Here is a 23,545-nt window from a genome sequence, read left to right as displayed (position 1 = left end):
TTTTAGTTTGTGTTAGTGTGTGTGTGTGTGTTTAGTTTGTTAGTGTGTGTTTAGTTTGTGTTAGTTTGTGTTAGTGTGTGTTAGTGTGTGTGTTTAGTGTGTGTGTGAGTGTGTGTTTAGTTTGTTAGTGTGTGTTTTAGTTTGTGTTTAGTTTGTGTTAGTTTGTGTTTAGTTTGTTAGTGTGTATGTTTAGTGTGTGTTAGTGTGTGTGTTTAGTTTGTGTTAGTGTGTGTGTTTAGTTTGTGTTAGTGTGTGTGTGTTTAGTGTGTGTTTGTTAGTGTGTGGTTAGTGTGTGTGTTTAGTTTGTGTTAGTGTGTGGTTAGTGTGTGTGTTTAGTTTGTTAGTGTGTGTGTTTAGTTTGTGTTAGTGTGTGTGTTTAGTTTGTGTTAGTGTGTGTTTAGTTTGTGTTAGTGTGTGTTAGTGTGTGTTTAGTGTGTGTTTAGTTTGTGTTAGTGTGTGTGTGTGTTTAGTGTGTGTTAGTGTGTGTGTGTCTACAGTGTGTATGCAAGTCCTGTCCCATTGATGTTTACTATCCTCTCTGCTGTAGAAAGCAGCGGGGGAGTTCAGCAGAGTGGGCTGTGTTTCACGTGATGTGTCGGATACTGGAGGCTACAAAGACTCTGTGTCTCCCCCTCCCTCCTGGTAAGAAGAACCCTGTTTAATCTTCTCAAAATAACACTGTTTATTCATGTATTTTACCTTGTTCAACCTTCTGGAAATAACCAAGGCGTTAAACTTATTTTAACCTCCCTGTCCAGTGTCTCAATATAACAAAGCACTTCAACAGAGCTTATAGAGAGTATGCCTCTAAAATATTAAATACATATTCAAGCTAATGGCATCTGACGTGGTGTTGCTGTGTGTCTGCAGGGTATCACACTCTACTGTCCGTGTTGGGGGTTCGCTGTCTCCCCAGACACACCTTCCTGCAGTACGTTGACCATGGTGTGCTGCAGCTCACCGAGACCTTCGTCTCACGACTCATGACAGGTTCACACTGCATTACACGCACACGCACACGCACACACACACACGCATGCACACACACACACGCACGCACTACACACACACACGCAATACGTGCATATACCCCTACACACATACAATTTATCAGATGGCATGATTCAGCTATTGTGCCATAATGTAATTTCTCAGTAATTACTACAGGAAGGTGTGTCCTCATGAACACTGAGTCAGAGAGCTGGCAATACAGTCCTGTACTTTTCCACAGTAAGCTGGAACCTCTTAGATTCATTATTGTCTTACTTACAGTGTAACTGTGTCTGCCTCCTCCATGCTTCAATACAGATGAATGCTGTAACCGTGTCTGCCTCCTCCATGCTTCAATACAGATGAATGCTGTAACTGTGTCTGCCTCCTCCATGCTTCAATACAGATTAATACTGTAACTGTCTGCCTCCTCCATGCTTCAATACAGATTAATACTATAACCGTGTCTGCCTCCTCCATGCTTCAATACAGATTAATGCTGTAACCGTGTCTGCCTCCCCATACTTCAATACAGATTAATACTGTAACTGTGTCTGCCTCCTCCATGCTTCAATACAGATTAATGCTGTAACCGTGTCTGCCTCCTCCATGCTTCAATACAGATTAATACTATAACCGTGTCTGCCTCCTCCATGCTTCAATACAGATTAATGCTGTAACCGTGTCTGCCTCCCCATGCTTCAATACAGATTAATGCTGTAACTGTGTCTGCCTCCTCCATGCTTCAATACAGATTAATGCTGTAACCGTGTCTGCCTCCTCTATGCTTCAATACAGATTAATACTGTAACTGTCTGCCTCCTCCATGCTTCAATACAGATTAATACTGTAACTGTCTGCCTCCTCCATGCTTCAATACAGATTAATGCTGTAACCGTGTCTGCCTCCTCCATGCTTCAATACAGATTAATGCTGTAACCGTGTCTTCCTCCTCCATGCTTCAATACAGATTAATGCTGTAACCGTGTCTGCCTCCTCCATGCTTCAATACAGATTCATACTGGCAACAAAGTGTTGATTTAGCTAGTCAACTGAAAAAAAAGAGTTGTGTATGTTGCTATGACAACCAGCTCAATTTGTTGTCTGTCTAGTTCGGAAACATTGACTTTATATGAGAAGGTAGAGAAAAGCTAATTAAGAAAAGGAATGAGAGACTGACAAGTTTTATACAAATGTCTGCTGTTGAAAACCAAATTACTTTATAAGAAATGGGAGATAATGTCTAGATGCTTTTTATAGTGGAGACCAAGTTTATACATTTCCTGGCAGGGTTGATGAGGCAGTCATAAGGAGCTAACGAGGCACGATTTAGCCTGGCATAGAACATGTGCTCTCTCGTTAGGACACTGTTGTTTCATCATAGTGCCTAATAGTTTTTGCGACTGCACTTGAAGAAACATTAAAAGTTCATTACATTTCCCGGATTGACGGACCTTCATGTCTTAAAGTAATGATGGTCTGTCATTTCTCTTTGCTTATTTGAACTGTTCTTGACATACTATGGATTTGTTCTTTTACCAAATAGGCCGATCTTCTGTATACCACCCCTACCTTGTCACAACACAACTGATTGGCTGGTACTGTAGTTGGAGTGAGGGACTGGAACGAGGGACTGGAGAGAGGGACTAGAGCGAGGGATTGAGGGACTGGAGTGAGGGACCGGAGCGAGGGATTGAGGGACCGGAGCGAGGGACCGGAGCGAGGGACTGGAGAGAGGGACTGGAGAGAGGGACTGGAGCGAAGGACTGGAGGGACTAGAGCGAGGGATTGAGGGACTGGAGAGAGGGATTGAGGGACTGGAGAGAGGGACTGGAGAGAGGGACTGGAGCGAGGGACTGGAGCAAAGGACTGGAACGAAGGACTGTAGGGACTAGAGCGAGGGATTGACGGACTGGAGAGAGGGACTGGAGTTAAGGACTGGAGTTAAGGACTGGAGCGAGGGACTGGAGAGAGGGACTGGAGTGAGGGACTGTGTTGTGTAGATGTTGCACAGTGTAGTGTTTGCCAAGACAATGATCTTGGAATGTAAGCGCTAGAAGCCCAAGTGCCAGTACCACTCCTACCCACAGTCCTGCAGGGTTTTATCCCTGTTAGATACAAGCTCAGACTAAACATGCCCTCATCCCTCATCCAGTTTGAATTGCAACAATAATTGTATTCATATCTTCATATCTATAGTTGTTTCTTTACAAAGATATTGAAGTGTTATTGCTAGACCCAAACAGTTTGCTTGAGAGAATCTAAATGTCTTGACTTACAGTCTTGTAATACAAAGGTCAACTCGTACAAACCCTCCCAGACAGACAGTCAGTACCTAGTAGGAAGAATGGTGCAATGCATACAGCCCTCCATACCCTTTCATGCTTGGACAGGTTTCTCAATACTTGCATTGACATCTCAATCTTTTAAGATATCCCATTACAATACAGTCTTGTGTTAAGATGTTACAATACCCAAACAGTGGGATGTTAGTGTTCCTGTTACCACACTGACTCTTTTTGTACCTGGTAACAATCAGAAGGCAATACTAGAAAGTGTTTCATGCTTGGCCAGTTTCCGTACAGTTTATATCACAGCTCTTCCTCAGGGGACAAACAAAACAATCTCTGAAGATGAAAGCAAAGTACAAAACATGATTGTTTTCAGTATTTCGTCTAGACGGTGATCAGGAAAATGTCAGAATTCTGGGGAATAAGTTCTGTGTAAGAAAGTGGCTAAATGAATTGGTGTATTTTCTCTTACCGTGTTTTGAATAATGTAGTAGTTAGAGATGATTGATATGGACTTTACCTTGGTGTTTTGAATAATGTAGTAGTTAGAGATGATTGATATGGACTTTACCTTGGTGTTTTTCATACTCCCAGAAAGTCCTCCTGGGACAATAGAAACAGTATTACTGAAGGTTTGGATGATTTTAAGTTAATTAAAAAACGGTCTATTTTTCCTCTTTTGTAGATCTAGACAACAGTGATGCCAACGAGGAGCTGAAGTTCAGCATTCTGAAGAGACTACCAGAGGTAAAGGTACATTTCTCTCAAAGGTGTTAATTGCATCTTGTAGTTGCTGCTGTTTGTTCCTTCCAGCTGTAAGCAGTGGAATGTGATATTTTTTTAGCCAATCAGATGATTCTTGAACTGTTGTTGCAGCCCAGAGGGGAAGTGAAGAAGGTACAACAGAGAAACAGACTCATTCCTTCTGCACTTCATTCTCATATTTATAGGGGGGATTCCGTCCCGAGTTAAGCGAGAGGAAATGGAATGTAATTCCCTTTAGATGCACTTCTCTCTCTGCATATTCTGACCTCGGTTGTGTTTGGGGTGGAGGTCAGAGTGTGGTGGAGGTGTCTACAGACGTCGTATTCTGACCTCGGTTTTGTTTGGGGTGGAGGTCAGAGTGTGGTGGAGGTGTCTACAGACGTCGTATTCTGACCTCGGTTGTGTTTGGGGTGGAGTTCAGAGTGTGGTGGAGGTGTCTACAGACATCGTATTCTGACCTCGGTTGTGTTTGGGGTGGAGATCAGAGTGTGGTGGAGGTGTCCACAGATACTTCGTATTCTGACCTCGGTTTTGTTTGGGGTGGAGATCAGAGTGTGGCGGAGGTGTCCACAGATACGTCGTATTCTGACCTTGATTTAATTCCCTCATAATTCCACCACCTTTACGCATGATGAAACCATGAATAAGGTCTAATGAACCTACTGGTCTCAAGTGGGACAGTGAAATAGGCTATAAATAGCTGAGCCGTTATTCAGAATTTGAATTGTATGCCCTCATCCTTTGCGTGGATGAAACGTGGAGATCCAGGCTACAGGCGTCTGTAGGGCTCAACCTGCTGACTTGATGTATGCACTTTAAAATGTTTGAATTATATGCCTGGGCTTTTCGCCGGTTTATTTGACAATTTGTATCATGTTAAATATTAGGCACTATCAGGAGCCACCATTAGTAATACCCACATACATTTATAAGTGTTAGTTTTCTTCAATTTGAACCTTACATTTAGCATCATTCCATTCTGTTCACCTTCCTTTCCACTGTCTCGTCAGTGTCGTTGTTCCTGAAGGTCGCTAGTATTACTGGATCATATAGACTAACGTTGTGCAATAATGTAGGACATGTAGCCTATTAGATCATTATGGAACTCAGACCACACGTAGCAGGTTAAACCTGGAGCCTGACTCATGGTTCACCACGACTGGACCGGTGTGAGAATCAGGATAGACTCACGGTTCACCACGACTGGACCGGTGTGAGAATCAGGATAGACTCACGGTTCACCACGACTGGACCGTTGTGAGAATCAGGGTAGACTCACGGTTCACCACGACTGGACCATTGTGAGAATCAGGGTAGACTCACGGTTCACCACGCCTGGACCTTTGTGAGAATCAGGGTAGACTCACGGTTCACCACGACTGGACCGTTGTGAGAATCAGGGTAGACTTATAGGACTATTGTTCAGATTCTGATTCAGAGTGTTTAATAGTCACATGTACAGGGTTTTAGGTGTAATTACAGGGTACAGTGAACATCTTAGGCTCCAAGCTCCATCATGCAGGACTAAGGGAAATAAATAATGACAATGGTAATAAAACAATAGAAATAGCACCATATACATCATAATAACTGTGGCAGTGATGAATCATACATGTCCATTGGGGTGGAGGCAGAGTACAGACTGTTGAGGAGGTGGGGGGAATGACTGCATGGGAGGTGGGGGGAATGACTGCATGGGAGGTGGGGGGAATGACTGCAGGGGAGGTGGGGGGAATGACTGCAGGGGAGGTGGGGGGAATGACTGCAGGGGAGGTGGGGGGAATGACTGCAGGGGAGGTGGGGGGAATGACTGCAGGGGAGAGGTGGGGGGAATGACTGCAGGGGAGGTGGGGGGAATGACTGCAGGGGAGGTGGGGGGAATGACTGCAGGGGAGAGGTGGGGGGAATGACTGCAGGGGAGAGGTGGGGGGAATGACTGCAGGGGAGAGGTGGGGGGAATGACTGCAGGGGAGAGGTGGGGGGAATGACTGCAGGGGAGAGGTGGGGGGAATGACTGCAGGGGAGAGGTGGGGGGAATGACTGCAGGGGAGAGGTGGGGGGAATGACTGCAGGGGAGGTGGGGGGGAATGACTGCAGGGGAGCAGCATGATCATTGAGGGGGTGTGGGGACCAAGTGAAATCAAATCAATAACAATTATTAATAAAAATGAATTACAATTATAATAATAATAATAATAATAATATACATATTAACAACTGCAACAGTGATAAATGTCGTTGGGGTGGGGGCAGAGTGAAAGTCAGTTGGGGGGTGGGTGGGAAATGTCCATAGAGGGAGTAGCAGGGGGGGGGGGGGGGGGGGCAGGTAGCTGACTAGTGGTGGCTATTTAGCAGCCTGATGGTCTCAGGGCAGAAGCTATTGGCCAGTCTGTTCATTTTTGTCATGATGCTCCTGTGATGGAAGCGGGGAGAACAGGGTGTGGCTCAGGTGGCTGGGTCCCTGATGATCTTCTTGGCCTTCCTGAGACACCTGGTGGTGTAGGTTGTCCTGCGGGGCAGGCAGTGTGCCCCCAATGGTGCGTTCGGCTGCACTTATCACCCTCTGAAGTGCCTTGCTGTCTGCGGTGGTGTAGTTTCCGCAGCAGGCTGTGATGCAGCCCAACAGTATGCTCTCGATGGTGCTCCTATAGAACACTCTGAGCGCCCTCGTGGACGGGCCGAAGTTCAACCCCTATTCTACACTTTTTCCACCCTCCAATATTTCATACATTGAATCAAACCACTGTATTTTTTAATTCATAAATATTTTGTGAGTAAAGGCTCTCCAAACCGGTTGGTTTATGATTCATACATACTTTCCTAAGACTTTCCTAAGACTAAAACAAATCAGAGTATTTAAAAAAAAATCTACCAGTTGAAACGGAGAGACGAAGATGTATAGATGTCTTTCTTTCATTGATCCCTATTGATCTGAACCCATTATAATTATAATTAAGGGTACACCGTATTTAAAGGGATGGCTTAAGCCGGGTGTGCACTACATTATTTTGGCCCTGATTTAGCTGTCCCAGACAGGTTTTTGAGATCGGAGACACAATCCCCAGAAGAAGCCAGTGAGATGACGTTGTTCCGCAGGATGTGTAGAGTCTCCAGAAGGAGCGATGACTACTACTAGTATGTGTTTGTACTTGCCTTCAAAGCCAAAGTGCGCCCCCAAGTTGGTTTGAAATCGTTACAGCTCTGAAGCTCACAAGCAATGTTATTCAATTAAAAAATGTTGGCTTGATATTTCAACTCTGTATGGCAAGAGTGAATGTCTGACTGAAAGGCTGCTTTGAGCCACAGCTCGTTGTAGCTACGTTACATGTAATCACATCATTTAGTGTGCACCACTAGGTTGGCAAGACAACACAAAAACTACAGGAAAGATGGTGGTTCAATGTGAGGTTTAGTGATGTTAGGATTTTGAAAGTCGTTTAGTGTACACCTGGCTTTAAGAGAAATGTACTGAAAACCATATTGGCTTTAAGAGAAATGTACTGAAAACCATATTGGCTTTAAGAGAAATGTACTGAAACCCATATTGGCTTTAAGAGAAATGTACTGAAAACCATATTGAATGAAAACTCCACGAGAAAATCTGTTGGCCAGCAAGTGGGAGGGTTTTCATTGGTTGAATTATATGCGCAAGGGAAACACGCCTGCAAAGCCCGTTACGCACCTGCATAAGGTAAGTCTGAATACCAACTACCGAGAGGTGTGTAGGAAAGGCGTCGTTCCCTAAGTCGGAATCGGGCCCAGAGCGAATAGCGACTCATTTACCAGTCAACACGATAGGTTTTACACAGGTTGAGAAACTTCTGTTGAAGGCCTGGTGATCGAGGACATGGGGTAACTAGAGAACTGTTGTTGTTATTTCCAGTCCATGGAGCAGAGGATCTGTCACCTGTGGGATCACCCCATCAGTTCAGCCTGTATCTCCAGAGACTATGTCAGAGGCCTGCTGGAGAAACACGCCAAAACCAAAGTAACACTGTCTTATTCAGCTTCGACTAATCAACTGTACAATCACCAATTCAATATCACCAAGAGCAGGAAGTAAATACTGCTGGACTTGATTAGTTAGATGGTTTGTCTGTTGTTCCAGGGTTCTATGTTCATGGAGAGAGACGAGCCTGGCTTCAGGCCTGAGTTCCTGCCTCTCACCTTCCTGACCAAAATTCTGTTGGATGTGGAAGACCGAGGTATTTATTCAGAGAATGTTTATTTTGTCTCCACAAGTGAAACTAGCTTATTAAACAGCCAAGCCAAACTGTGTGTTCTGTGTGTGTGTACTGTGTGTGGGTGTCTGATGGTGTGTCTATTCTGTGCTGCAGCTCTGAACCCTTTTGAGGAGCAGGAGAATGTGGATGCCAGGTTTGTGGAGGAGACGGCTCTGAAACAGACTCTGATCCTGATGGGCTTCCAGGACAAGTGAGGGAGGGAGAGACTGAGGTGAAGAAAGAGGGGGAGCAGGTCAAGGCTCCAAGTTTTCACTCAACACTCCATATTCCACTAGTACTCAGTGAGCGGGGACTGTGTCAGAGTTCGGGGACTGTTTGAAATTACACTTTAAATGTTGATCACTCAATATTCCAATACATGAGAATCTATGAAAATACATCAGATTCTGATGAACAATGGGTCTGGTGACAATAGTTCTGCCCTCTGCCTGTTGCTCAACCTTCCCACACAGACCAGATGGATGAGGCTCTTACAGTAAGAAGGGAAGTTCTCTGGAAGGTGTCTGAATTTCCACAACATGTGTCCTGTATGATGTCTGTATATTTCCATTTCAGAGGAACTGATGCATGGTTAGATTTCAGGAATAACACCGTTCTGTGGAATGCAGGAAATGTGTTGATCAGGTACAATAATAAACAGGAAAAGGGATTTTTGTTGTCATGTTTACACATGTAAAGTCATATTGCATCAAAGAAACATAAAATAAAATATTTGTTGCATGTTTCTAACAACTGTCTGTCTTCGTTCCATAAGACCGCTCATGATAGCCGTGGCAGCGTCACATTGACACTATTCTCTATGACTCATACAGTGACATTAAGGGACAGATAAGTCAACCATAAATAAGTGCATTATCCCATCATCACATGCTAATGTTAGCCACTCTGCTGCAGTGTGGATTGTTATGGTTGAGACAGTCAGAGACACACCCTGTCAGCTGAGGGAACAGACTGAGACCTGGCTAACTCCACAGATACAGTCGCTCAGGAAATTAACAGGCTTTCTACAGAATATCTGATGTCACTGGTTTGGATGCTTCCACAAGTCAGAACACCAGGCATACTTCTCCCAAAGCCAAACTTTGATTCTCAGAATCGCAGAACTCACACACACACACACACACACACACACACACACACACACACACACACACACACACACACACACACACACACACACACACACACACACACACAAACAAGAAACAAGCAAACTAATGCAACCAATGTAACTCATTACCACACACACACACAAACAAGCAAACTAATGCAACTCATTACCACACACACACAAACTCCAATGTAACTCATTACCATACACACACACACACACACACAAACTCCAATGTAACTCATTACCACACACACACACACACACACACACACACACACACACACACACACACAAACTCCAATGTAACTCATTACCACACACACACTCCACTTTCTCTTCCTCCTTTACCATAAATGTAAAGAAGCATCAGTGAAATCCCTCTGAAGGATTCTCTGTGAGGTCTAGGTTACTGGAGGAGGGTAAACAGAAACAGCTACAGTGTTGCCAGTAAGACCTCGTGCCTCTGACTTCAGCAGAAATCCAACCCAGATGCATGGCACGCTCCCTGCTCCGCTTCTCAGGAAGGAAAAAGGATCAAGACAGCAGACGAGGTTCAAATATACCTGCTGTTTAATGAGCTTGTGTTGAGAATCTAAAGGCCCTATGATGATTGGCTGCTACACTCCTAGATTATAAATATTGTCCTGTCACTGGTAACCCAAGTATCTCATATGGAGTGCTATTCGTGCCAATAGAAATTTAACTGAGTTAAATGTTGATTAAATGTATGTTGTCACTCTATAGTCCCAGATAGATCTAGGTGGGTTAGATGTAGTACTAGAGGGTTTGGTCCAGGTCTACAGTATATCTCAATGGGTTTGGTCCAGGTCTACAGTATATCTCAATGGGTTTGGTCCAGGTCTACAGTATATCTCAATGGGTTTGTTCCAGTTCTACAGTATATCTCAATGGGTTTGGTCCAGGTCTACAGTATATCTCAATGGGTTTGGTCCAGGTCTACAGTATATCTCAATGGGTTTGGTCCAGGTCTACAGTATATCTCAATGGGTTTGGTCCAGGTCTACAGTATATCTCAATGGGTTTGGTCCAGGTCTACAGTATATCTCAATGGGTTTGGTCCAGGTCTACAGTATATCTCAATGGGTTTGGTCCAGGTCTACAGTATATCTCAATGGGTTTGGTCCAGGTCTACAGTATATCTCAATGGGTTTGGTCCAGGTCTACAGTATATCTCAATGGGTTTGGTCCAGGTCTACAGTATATCTCAATGGGTTTGGTCCAGGTCTACAGTATATCTCAATGGGTTTTGGTCCAGGTCCATATCTCAATGGGTTTGGTCCAGGTCTATATCTCAATGGGTTTGGTCCAAGTCTACAGTATATCTCAATGGGTTTGGTCCAGGTCCATATCTCAATGGGTTTGGTCCAGGTCTATATCTCAATGGGTTTGGTCCAAGTCTACAGTATATCTCAATGGGTTTGGTCCAGGTCTATATCTCAATGGGTTTTGGTTCAGGCTTGCGAATGTGCCTGATGTTGGTGCCGGGCTCGGAGGGTTTGAAGGGGGCCAGGGCTCCGTAGGGCTTGGGCAGGGGCAGGGTGTCCCCCAGGGGGATGTAGGCGTTGGGTCGGGCCTCGGCCGTGGTGTACACCCCACTAGGGAGCTGGGACCTCTCCTCCTCCTCCACCAGCTGTAACAGAGGAGAGAATCCAGGTCCTCAACATAGTATACCATATACTGGTATTTAACTCATGGTATACTGTACATCTAAAAGAGTATCTAGAAATGTACTGGAGAGAACAGGACTCAATGTACTGAACATTGCAGATAGAAATACCATGAATAGAGCTGACAAGATTCCTCATTCGCTACATGTCAGAGAGGTACGTCTATTTCTACATAAAACGTTTCTATCTGATTGCCAGACAGTCAAAGTGTTAAATGCAGTGTTAACTTATCAGTGTAGAAGTACAAAAGTTCAGCATCAAGTTCAACATTTATGAATTCCTCCATGAATTATCCCTAATTCAAAGTCCTGTGGTAGAGGGTCATGGAGGGTGACTGACCCTGTCTTTCTCCTGCTGGTCGGCCTGTCTGCGCTGCTCATCCCTGAGGATGTGTTGCCACTCCTGCTCCAGGTCTTCAGAGGGGGGCAGACCCTGGTCCAGGCGCCGGTGGCAGGTGTCCAGGAACAGCTCCCTCTCCTTCAGCTCCTGACAGGGGTGGGATCAACACAACATGGCATGTCAGGAAGAGGAAGATTATTAGGAGGATAGTTGTGCTTGGGTAGATCGATGTAGGGAAAGAGGATGATGTTGTAAAAGTTGGAAATCCTTAGACTTGACCTTAGCCTGGTCCCAGTTGGTTACAGGGATCTACAGTATAATCCTTAGACTTGACCTTAGCCCGGTCCCAGTTGGTTACAGGGATCTACAGTATAATCCTTAGACTTGACCTTAGCCTGGTCCCAGTTGGCTACAGGGATCTACAGTATAATCCTTAGACTTGACCTTAGCCTGGTCCCAGTTGGTTACAGGGATCTACAGTATAATCCTTAGACTTGACCTTAGCCCGGTCCCAGTTGGTTACAGGGATCTACAGTATAATCCTTAGACTTGACCTTAGCCTGGTCCCAGTTGGTTACAGGGATCTACAGTATAATCCTTAGACTTGACCTTAGCCCGGTCCCAGTTGGTTACAGGGATCTACAGTATAATCCTTAGACTTGACCTTAGCCTGGTCCCAGTTGGCTACAGGGATCTACAGTATAATCCTTAGACTTGACCTTAGCCTGGTCCCAGTTGGTTACAGGGATCTACAGTATAATCCTTAGACTTGACCTTAGCCTGGTCCCAGTTGGCTACAGGGATCTACAGTATAATCCTTAGACTTGACCTTAGCCTGGTCCCAGTTGGTTACAGGGATCTACAGTATAATCCTTAGACTTGACCTTAGCTCGGTCCCAGTTGGTTACAGGGATCTACAGTATAATCCTTAGACTTGACCTTAGCCTGGTCCCAGTTGGTTACAGGGATCTACAGTATAATCCTTAGACTTGACCTTAGCCCGGTCCCAGTTGGTTACAGGGATCTACAGTATAATCCTTAGACTTGACCTTAGCCTGGTCCCAGTTGGTTACAGGGATCTACAGTATAATCCTTAGACTTGACCTTAGCCCGGTCCCAGTTGGTTACAGGGATCTACAGTATAATCCTTAGACTTGACCTTAGCCTGGTCCCAGTTGGTTACAGGGATCTACAGTATGGGACATGGAAATGCTGGTCAATCTAAAATAGTCTCCTATTTACCTGCTGCAGGGTCATGGCGCTGGCTTGGCGCATCGACAACTCAGACACCACGGCCATCATCCTCCTGGTTGACTCCTTGATACGGCCCTGCAACTCATTCACCTGAGAGAGAGGAGAGAGGGGGTTGGTTAACGCACAGACAGCCTAACAGACTGACAGATAGACAGCCAGACTGACATGATATTTGAAAAGACAGAGTTTCTCTAGTCGGCGGGGTAGTTGGGAACATGTTCTACTAGCCTGGTCTGAACAGTACTAGTCTGGTCTGAACAGTACTAGCCTGGTCTGAACAGTACTAGCCTGGTCTGAACAGTACTAGTCTGGTCTGAACAGTACTAGCCTGGTCTGAACAGTACTAGTCTGGTCTGAACAGTACTAGCCTGGTCTGAACACTACTAGTCTGGTCTGAACAGTACTAGCCTGGTCTGAACAGTACTAGTCTGGTCTGAACAGTACTAGCCTGGTCTAAACAGTACTAGTCTGGTCTGAACAGTACTAGTCTGGTCTGAACAGTACTAGCCTGGTCTGAACAGTACTAGCCTGGTCTGAACAGTACTAGCCTGGTCTGAACAGTACTAGTCTGGTCTGAACAGTACTAGCCTGGTCTGAACAGTACTAGCCTGGTCTGAACAGTACTAGCCTGGTCTGAACAGTACTAGTCTGGTCTGAACAGTACTAGCCTGGTCTGAACAGTACTAGTCTGGTCTGAACAGTACTAGCCTGGTCTAAACAGTACTAGTCTGGTCTGAACAGTACTAGCCTGGTCTGAACAGTACTAGCCTGGTCTGAACAGTACTAGTCTGGTCTGAACAGTACTAGCCTGGTCTGAACAGTACTAGTCTGGTCTGAACAGTACTAGCCTGGTCTGAACAGTACTAGTCTGGTCTGAACAGTACTAGCCTGGTCTGAACAGTACTAGCCTGGTCTGAACAGTACTTGCCTGGTCTGAACAGTACTAGCCTGGTCTGAACAGTACTAGCCTGGTCTGAACAGTACTAGCCTGGTCTGAACAGTACTAGTCTGAACAGTACTAGCCTGGTCTGAACAGTACTAGCCTGGTCTGAACAGTACTAGCCTGGTCTGAACAGTACTAGCCTGGTCTGAACAGTACTAGTCTGGTCTGAACAGTACTAGCCTGGTCTGAACAGTACTAGTCTAGTCTGAACAGTACTAGCCTGGTCTGAACAGTACTAGTCTGGTCTGAACAGTACTAGTCTGAACAGTACTAGCCTGGTCTGAACAGTACTAGCCTGGTCTGAACAGTACTAGCCTGGTCTGAACAGTACTAGTCTGGTCTGAACAGTACTAGCCTGGTCTGAACAGTACTAGTTTGAACAGTACTAGCCTGGTCTGAACAGTACTAGCCTGGTCTGAACAGTACTAGCCTGGTCTGAACAGTACTAGCCTGGTCTGAACAGTACTAGTCTGGTCTGAACAGTACTAGCCTGGTCTGAACAGTACTAGTCTGGTCTGAACAGTACTAGTCTGAACAGTACTAGCCTGGTCTGAACAGTACTAGCCTCGGGCTAGCGGGCTACATTAATTTCCATCCCTGCCTCCAATACACACACAATATGTATATACTCAGACACACTCAGTCACCCAATAGTGCACTTAAACTAATCCTCCAGATCAATCTAACATCCTCTAGATCAAACTGATATCTAACATCCTCTAGATCAAACTGATATCTAACATCCTCCAGATAAACTAATATCCTCCAGATAAACTAATATCTAACATCCTCCAGATAAACTAACATCCTCCAGATAAACTAATATCTAACATCCTCCAGATAAACTAATATCTAACATCCTCCAGATAAACTAATATCTAATATCCTCCAGATAAACTAATATCTAATATCCTCCAGATAAACTAATATCCTCCAGATAAACTAATATCTAACATCCTCCAGATAAACTAATATCTAACATCCTCCAGATAAACTAATATCTAACATCCTCCAGATAAACTAACATCCTCCAGATAAAATAATATCCTCCAGATAAACGAATATCCTCCAGATAAACTAATATCCTCCAGATAAACTAATATCTAATATCCTCCAGATAAACTAATATCTAACATCCTCCAGATAAACTAATATCCTCCAGATAAACTGATATCTAACATCCTCCAGATAAACTAATATCCTCCAGATAAACGAATATCCTCCAGATAAACTAATATCCTCCAGATAAACTAATATCTAATATCCTCCAGATAAACTAATATCTAACATCCTCCAGATAAACTGATATCTAACATCCTCCAGATAAACTGATATCTAATATCCTCCAGATAAACTAATATCCTCCAGATAAACTGATATCTAACATCCTCCAGATAAACAGCCAATGAGCCATGTAACATGGCTCATTGGCTGGGTGTGTGTTAGGGAGCGTGTGTCTTTGTGAGGCTGTGTGTGTGTAACATGACTCATTGGCTGTGTGTGTGTTAGGGAGCGTGTGTCTTTGTGAGGCTGTGTGTGTGTAACATGACTCATTGGCTGGGTGTGTGTTAGGGAGCGTGTGTCTTTGTGAGGCTGTGTGTGTGTAACATGGCTCATTGACTCATTGAGATAACTAACAGCCTTGGCCTGGTGGGCAGGTGATACTTCATCCAGGAGACACTGGGCTGGGCCCTGCAGGGAGCCGGGTTGAGAGGGCAGTCAGTCTGCTAGGCTGCACCAGGCACATGGGGCCACCACGCTCCAAGATCCTCTACCCCGACTGTGAGTGTGTGAATAGATGAGCTTGGCAGTAGATGCCTTCTTGGCTGCTTCCTTTGTGTGTGTGTGTGTACCCTTTTGGCTGCCTCCTGTGTGTGTGTGTGTGTGTGTGTGTGTGTACCTTCTTGGCTAGCTGCAGTGTGTCCTGCTTGCCGTTCTCGGCCTTAGCTCTGATTCGCTGAGAGAGCCGGGTCACCTGCTCAAACACCAAGTCCTTCTCCAGGAGCAGCTCTTCCCGCTCCGCCAAGCCAACCTCCAGCTGTACACACACACACACACACACACACACACACACACACACACACACACACACACACGCACACACACACACACACACACACACACACACACACACACACACACACACACACACACACACACACACACACACACACACACACACACACACACACACACACACACACACACACACACACACACACACTAACATGAGACAGCTTGAACCTCAATCAATTATAATGACAGGATATGATTAATTGGTGGTAATCTTGATTGATGACTTCACCTTCCCTCAAGAAAAGTGGCATAGTTTGTGTTCCTAGTCTCCTTCAGATACACTGACCGTTTAGACTCAGACCTTCCCACTGTTCTGAAATCTGCCTGCAGGACTGGAAAGCAGCTTCAGTACTGTAGGCTTTACCTGTTCTATCTTCTGGGTGAGTTCAACAGGAGATGGGTCCTTCCCCTCCAGCTCTCTGGCCCTGTTCTCCTGTCCTGGATCCTCCAAGGCCTTCTCTAGCTCCAACATACGCTCCTTACACTCTGCCAGCTACAGGACAGGACAGGAGCGGGAAGAGAGGAGACAGAAGAGAGGAGAAGAGAAGAGAGGAGAGGAGAAGAGAGGAGACAGAAGAGAGGAGAAGAGAAGAGAGGAGAAGAGAAGAGAGGAGACAGAAGAGAGGAGAAGAGAAGAGAAGAGAGGAGAAGAGAGGAGACAGAAGAGAGGAGAAGAGAGGAGAAGAGAAGAGAGGAGAAGAGAAGAGAAGAGAGGAGAAGAGAAGAGAGGAGAAGAGAGGAGACAGAAGAGAGGAGAAGAGAGGAGAAGAGAGGAGAAGAGAAGAGAAGAGAGGAGAAGAGACAGAAGAGAGGAGAAGAGAGGAGAAGAGAAGAGAAGAGAGGAGAAGAGAGGAGACAGAAGAGAGGAGAAGAGAGGAGAAGAGAATAGAGGAGAAGAGAAGAGACAGAAGAGAGGAGAAGAGAGGAGAAGAGAAGAAAGAAGGGAGAAGAGAGGAGACAGAAGAGAGGAGAAAAGAAGGGAGAAGTCGACTTTTATTATCCATGAGGATATTCAGAGACAATTGGAGGCTGCTGAGGGGAGGACGGCTCATAATAATGGCTGGAACGGAGCGAATGGAATGTTATCAAACACTTGGAAACCATGGAAACCATGTGTCTGATGTAGTTGATACCATTCCACTGATTCCGGTCCAGCCATTACCACGAGCCTGTCCTCCCCAATTAAGGTGCCACCAACCTCCTGTGTCAGCATGACGAGCAGCTTAACAGATACACTAGGCTTCCTTTCCTGGTAACCATTACATCCATTAGCATTCATAGGGTTTGTTTCTGCATGATTTGCAAGTTAAAATTAATATGAGTTGCAGGTTAATAACGTGTAGGTTTCCTATCCTGATAACCATTATATCATTTCTCATTATTCACAGAATTACTGTAACTCAGCTGTTGACCCCAGAATGGAGATTTGGGATGTGCACATCTTTCACACAGCCATGGTTTCTAAAAATGTCCGTGCATGGAGCTCCACGTCACGCCACGGTATGAATGAACCCGTCGGGAGACACATCACCACCCTCTCCTTCTGCGTGTGTGATGCATATTCTCTTCCAGTTGAAGCTGTCTAATGAAGCAGAGCTGATCGGGAGGAGAAGAGGTCAACAGACAGGAAGAGAAAAGAAGCTCCATTACGTCTTCTCTTCTGCCTTTAATGAAGGAGGGATGATCCTAGCAGGTCTGTGACAGGACGAGGAAGGAAGCTCCTTTACGTCTTCTCTTCTGCCTTTAATGAAGGAGGGATGATCCTAGCAGGTCTGTGACAGGACGAGGAAGGAAGCTCCTTTACGTCTTCTCTTCTGCCTTTAATTTTGTATTTATTTTTTATTTAACCAGGCAAGTCAGTTAAGAACAAATTCTTATTTTCAATGACGGCCTAGGAACAGTGGGTTAACTGCCTGTTCAGGGGCAGAACGACAGATTAGTACCTTGTCAGCTCGGGGGTTTGAACTTGCAACCTTCCAGTTACTAGTCCAACACTCTAACCACTAGGCTACCCTGCCGAGGGATGATCCTAGCAGGTCTGTGACAGGACGAGGAAGGAAGCTCCTTTACGTCTTCTCTTCTGCCTTTAATGAAGGAGGGATGATCCTAGCAGGTCTGTGACAGGACGAGCGTAGCTGCATTAGACCTGTTTAACACCATACATCTCATATGATCATGGAGTCCAGTGGAAGTAAGCAGCTCAGAGACAGTCTCACACTTTCTCTGTCTCCAGTGTCTTCGTGTCATGTGATGTAATGTGTACGTGTTCTAAGCTACATCCTCAATGGACTCTAACAACGGAATGAGACTTTCAAATGCCTCTGCTGTTAAATAATCAAACTCTGATGGACTAAAAGACGACTGTACTGTAGACTGAGACCACCCTCAGAGAGAGACCGAGAGGAAAGAGAGAGACAGAGAAAAAGAGGGAGAGAGCGAGAGAGAGAGAGAGAACAAGAGAATGTGAGAGTGAGAGATTGGATCTGAGACCTTCATTACATTAGAGGCTGATGATTTACTATGTGATTTAATCACTCTGCACACCACCCTCACATCACTCACATCAGTCAGAGAGAGAAACAGAGCTGCATGCTGAGGCCCATACTGGAGGACGTCACTGTCTCACTGCCTGACTGTCTGGTTGGTTAACTGTCTCACTGCCTGACTGGCTGACAGTGACTGACTGTCTGGTTGGTTAACTGTCTCAGTGCCTGACTGACTGTCTGGTTGGTTAACTGTCTCAGTGCCTGACTGACTGTCTGACTGTCTGACTGGCTGACAGTGACAGGCTGACTGGTTGGCTAACTGTCTCACTGCCTGCCTGCCTGACTGGTTGGCTAACTGTCTCAGTGACTGACTGTCTGGTTTGCTAATTGTCTCAGTGCCTGACTGACTGACTGACTGTCTGGTTGGCTAACTGTCTCAGAGCCTGACTGACTGTCTGGTTGGTTAACTGTCTCACTGCCTGACTGGCTGACAGTGACTGACTGTCTGGTTGGTTAACTGTCTCAGTGCCTGACTGACTGTCTGGTTGGTTAACTGTCTCAGTGCCTGACTGACTGTCTGACTGGCTGACAGTGACAGGCTGACTGGTTGGCTAACTGTCTCACTGCCTGCCTGCCTGACTGGTTGGCTAACTGTCTCAGTGACTGACTGACTGTCTGTCTGGTTGGCTAACTGTCTCACTGCCTGACTGACTATCTCTGTACTGTAAAACCCTCACGCCCTCAGAACACTGATAAACAAGGGCATCTCTGTACTGTAAAACCCCCACGCCCTCAGAGCACTGATAAAAAAAAACACGCCCTCAGAGCACTGATAAACCAGGGTTGCTCTGTACTGTAAAACCCCCACGCCCTCAGAGCACTGATAAACCAGGGTTGCTCTGTACTGTAAAACCCCCACGCCCTCAGAGCACTGATTAGCCAGGGCATCACTGTACTGTAAAACCCCCACGCCCTCAGAGCACTGATAAACCAGGGCAGCTCTGTACTGTAAAACCCCCACGCCCTCAGAGCACTGATAAACCAGGGCATCTCTGTACTGTAAAACCCCCACGCCCTCAGAGCACTGATAAACCAGGGCATCTCTGTACTGTAAAAAAGTTGAATTGTTTATTTGGAAGCGATTAAAGATTGCTTCTGGCTTGGTACAAGGAAAGCTATCCAGAGTGTATATTGAATTTCACACACAAACTTTAATATTTGATACTGTGTGATCTTAAGTGCATTCTAACAACAGACACATTCCCCTCTGAAGTGTAAACAGCCTGAGAATAAGATACATCTGTTTCACAGTAACACATTGTTGTTTAATGTGATCACATCATGGTGGATTGTGAACGCTGTTTACTTCCTCTCTGCCAATACCACAATCACCCTGACTGTCTAAATCACACAGTCTCCCCCTGACTGTCTAAATCACACAGTCTCCCCCTGACTGTCTAAATCACACAGTCTCCCCCTGACTGTCTAAATCACACAGTCTCCCCCTGACTGTCTAAATCACAGTCTCCCCCTGACTGTCTAAATCACACAGTCTCCCCCTGACTGTCTAAATCACACAGTCTCCCCCTGACTGTCTAAATCACACAGTCTCCCCCTGACTGTCTAAATCACACAGTCTCCCCCTGACTGTCTAAATCACACAGTCTCCCCCTGACTGTCTAAATCACACAGTCTCCCCCTGACTGTCTAAATCACACAGTCTCCCCCTGACTGTCTAAATCACACAGTCTCCCCCTGACTGTCTACATCACACAGTCTCCCCCTGACTGTCTAAATCACAGTCTCCCCCTGACTGTCTAAATCACACAGTCTCCCCTGACTGTCTAAATCACACAGTCTCCCCTGACTGTCTAAATCACACAGTCTCCCCTGACTGTCTAAATCACACAGTCTTCCCCTGCCTGACTGTCTAAACCACATATCCAACAGCACAGCTGAGGAACAGAGGGGTGGATGGATAGATGGATGAATGGCTTGACTGATTTTTGGATGGAAGGCAACAGAATGGGACAAAACTATGGTAGAATTTCCCACTGTCAGAAAGCAGCTGAGCGGGGATTGGAGAGTTGAGGAGGTCTGTCCCAATTCCACCCATCCTCTCCAGTAGGCACTGAGAGCCCTGTGAGACTTGGTCCCAATTCCACCCATCCTCTCCAGTGGGCACTGAGAGCCCTGTGAGACTTGGCGCCATAAGAAGCCATTGCCCCTTAGTTATTGGGGCCAGGTTCCAGAATCCAGACAGAGACATTGGGGCCATCAGGGGACATCAACTGCCTGTTGGTCATTATGGATGGATTCCAGTAAAGAGCAGTGGGCCAATGCCAACCCTCAGCTCCGGCCCCGGCTCCAATGCCACCCCAACCCAGGTCTCAGCCCTCAGCTCCGGCCCCGGCTCCAATGCCACCCCAACCCAGGCCTCAACCCTCAGCTCCGGCCCCGGTTCCAATGCCACCCCAACCCAGGCCTCAACCCTCAGCTCCGGCCCCGGCTCCAATGCCACCCCAACCCAGGCCTCAACCCTCAGCTCCGGCTCCAATGCCACCCCAACCCAGGCCTCAACCCTCAGCTCCGGCCCCGGCTCCAATGCCACCCCAACCCAGGCCTCAACCCTCAGCTCCGGCCCCGGCTCCAATGCCACCCCAACCCAGGCCTCAACCCTCAGCTCCGGCCCCGGCTCCAATACCACCCCAACCCAGGCCTCAACCCTCAGCTCCGGCCCCAATGCCACCCCAACCCAGGCCTCAACCCTCAGCTCCGGCCCCGGCTCCAATGCCACCCCAACCCAGGCCTCAACCCTCAGCTCCGGCCCCGGCTCCAATTCCACCCCAACCCAGGCCTCAACCCTCAGCTCCGGCCCCGGCTCTAATGCCACCCCAACCCAGGCCTCAACCCTCAGCTCCGGCCCCGGCTCCAATGCCACCCCAACCCAGGCCTCAACCCTCAGCTCCGGCCCCGGGTCCAATGCCACCCCAACCCAGGCCTCAACCCTCAGCTCCGGCCCCGGCTCCAATGCCACCCCAACCCAGGCCTCAAACCTCAGCTCCGGCCCCGGCTCCAATGCCACCCCAACCCAGGCCTCAGCTCCGGCCCCGGCTCCAATGCCACCCCAACCCAGGCCTCAAACCTCAGCTCCGGCCCCGGCTCCAATGCCACCCCAACCCAGGCCTCAGCTCCGGCCCCGGCTCCAATGCCACCCCAACCCAGGCCTCAACCCTCAGCTCCGGCCCCGGCTCCAATGCCACCCCAACCCAGGCCTCAACCCTCAGCTCCGGCCCCGGCTCCAATGCCACCCCAACCCAGGCCTCAACCCTCAGCTCCGGCCCCGGCTCCAATGCCACCCCAACCCAGGCCTCAACCCTCAGCTCCGGCCCCGGCTCCAATGATGGCCTGTCTGGCTTGTAGACAGAGAGAGGAATGTCTCTATTAAAGTACCAGGTTATGGAATGACAAAGGTCACCTATTCAGCCGAGGAACAACCAAGGCACGGAATCCTAGAACAGTTCTGAATTCATTCACCCTTAGTAAAAAGCTAACTACAGTAACTAGGAGCAATGGGTGAGGTCAGGAAATTAAAGTTCAAATACCACCTGTCTGATGAGGCAACAGAGGCTGTCTCTCTCAGACTTAGCCTTTGTGACAGTGTTTGGGTTATATGATCGGTTACATTGGCACTGTAGCTAATGAACCTCCCCTCTAACCCAGTGGTATTCAAAGTCAGGGTTGCAACCCCTAGTGGGGTCATGGTGGAACTGCAGTCCCCCCCCCTAAAAAAATATATATATAAGAGTACAGATTATTGTTATACATTTTTGAAAAATATAATTTATTGAGTAAAAGTATTTATTGGTTTCTTTTCAATTTGATAAGAAAATGCAATGAATTTAAGGTTATTTGCTGATCTAAAAATCTAAATGTACAGATTTTAAGGTTTAAGATTTGGCCTTGGATGGAGTCACGAGAAATTCTGGCTGAAAATGGGATCCCGCTGAATGTTTTTAATAGCATTGCTCTAACCCTTTGAGCACTGAACATCACAGGAGGATGGTGAAGGGAGGACGGCTCATAATAATGCCTGGAATGGAAGAATGAAATGGTATTAAACACAAGGAAACCATGGAAACCATGTGTTTAATGGGTTTGATACCATTCCATTCAATCCGTTCAGCCAATCCTCTGATTTAGAGTGCCACCAGCCACCACTGCTGAGCTATTGAATCCATTAAAGATATGCTCCGGAACTTTGGTGACTAGTAAATATTTTTTAAACCTCCCGCTTTGGGCCGGATGTGTCAATATGTAGTTCATACATGCACAATCTATGAGCAGATTACTCTCATAATTAGCCACGAAAGCGACTGTTTTCTGGAAGCTGTGCTGTGCCATTTTCCCTACATTTCCCCCCCATGTGGGCCAGACCCTTAGCAAATCGAGTATCAGCCAATGAGCTTCAGTCCTGCGCCATTTGAGTGACGCACACACAACACAGCGAGAGAGAGAGAGAGCAATGACGTGGTGCACATATCTGCACATATGTGACATAATACACCATTTTTGGGGACCACTTTTGACTCATGGGTGCTACTTTCAGAACTGCTGGATAAAAAGTATACAACAGTACCGGAGCATCTCTTTAAGTGTTTTTTCTCCAGGGTGTCCTTGTCAGGTCCCTACTGGCAGATGGTGTCATGGAGAAGCTATCTGAGGAGGCATATAGTCAGCTACCCATTAGGCTACAGTACTCTCCAGTCAGATACCCATTAGGCTACAGTACTCTCCAGTCAGAGACCCATTAGGCTACAGTACTCTCCAGTCAGAGACCCATTAGGCTACAGTACTCTCCAGTCAGAGACCCATTAGGCTACAGTACTCTCCAGTCAGAGACCCATTAGGCTACAGTACTCTCCAGTCAGAGACCCATTAGGCTACAGTACTCTCCAGTCAGAGACCCATTAGGCTACAGTACTCTCCAGTCAGAGACCCATTAGGCTACAGTACTCTCCAGTCAGCTACCCATTAGGCTACAGTACTCTCCAGTCAGATACCCATTAGGCTACAGTACTCTCCAGTCAGAGACCCATTAGGCTACAGTACTCTCCAGTCAGAGATGTTGGCGAGGGCAGCCATGTTGCCATACAACAGTACGACAGAGTTAGCAACCAGTTCTCAGAGGTTCCTATCCATTTCCTCCCGTCAGATGCTGAGACCTGCCCTTTGACTGACAGTCCAGTGTTATCTGACGTCAGACAACAGGGTCGTATTCACAAGGCACTAAACGGAAGAAAACTGACTGAAACAGGGAGGGACTAGCTGAACTAACCAATAAGAAAAGGTTTG

General features: G+C 46.6%; 2 protein-coding genes across 10 annotated transcripts in view; one reads left to right on the top strand and one right to left on the bottom strand.

The window, feature by feature from the left end:
- Positions 1-9,019, top strand: part of LOC109884776 (gamma-secretase-activating protein-like) — a 37,882-nt gene extending 28,863 nt beyond the window's left edge. For 2 of the 9 annotated variants that reach the window (XM_031815508.1, XM_031815509.1), the window contains 6 exons: positions 548-642; positions 871-990; positions 3,967-4,028; positions 7,930-8,034; positions 8,155-8,251; positions 8,384-9,015. In XM_031815508.1, the coding sequence (XP_031671368.1) occupies positions 548-642; positions 871-990; positions 3,967-4,028; positions 7,930-8,034; positions 8,155-8,251; positions 8,384-8,484 (580 nt within the window). In that variant the 3' untranslated portion in view covers positions 8,485-9,015. Of the gene's footprint in view, positions 1-547; positions 643-870; positions 991-1,167; positions 1,231-1,308; positions 2,683-3,966; positions 4,035-7,929; positions 8,035-8,154; positions 8,252-8,383 lie in introns of those variants that run through there. The other 7 variants (XM_031815506.1, XM_031815507.1, XM_031815503.1 and 4 more) reach the window with 6 other exon arrangements.
- Positions 9,020-9,952: 933 nt separating this feature from the next.
- LOC109882871 (coiled-coil domain-containing protein 146) overlaps positions 9,953-23,545 on the bottom strand; it is a 51,616-nt gene continuing 38,023 nt past the window's right edge. Inside the window, exons 17-21 of the mRNA XM_031815502.1 lie at positions 16,069-16,197; positions 15,529-15,666; positions 12,674-12,775; positions 11,432-11,578; positions 9,953-11,055 (exon numbers count right to left, since the gene is read on the bottom strand). Of these exons, the coding sequence (XP_031671362.1) occupies positions 10,855-11,055; positions 11,432-11,578; positions 12,674-12,775; positions 15,529-15,666; positions 16,069-16,197 (717 nt within the window). The 3' untranslated portion in view covers positions 9,953-10,854. The remainder of the gene's footprint in view (positions 11,056-11,431; positions 11,579-12,673; positions 12,776-15,528; positions 15,667-16,068; positions 16,198-23,545) is intronic.

The sequence above is a fragment of the Oncorhynchus kisutch genome, unplaced genomic scaffold (genome assembly GCF_002021735.2).
Source record: "Oncorhynchus kisutch isolate 150728-3 unplaced genomic scaffold, Okis_V2 Okis09a-Okis19a_hom, whole genome shotgun sequence".
In the NCBI taxonomy this organism is placed as follows: Eukaryota; Metazoa; Chordata; class Actinopteri; order Salmoniformes; family Salmonidae; genus Oncorhynchus; species Oncorhynchus kisutch.
Note: the sequence above shows the minus strand (reverse complement) of the source record. Positions and strands in the feature narration are given on the sequence as shown.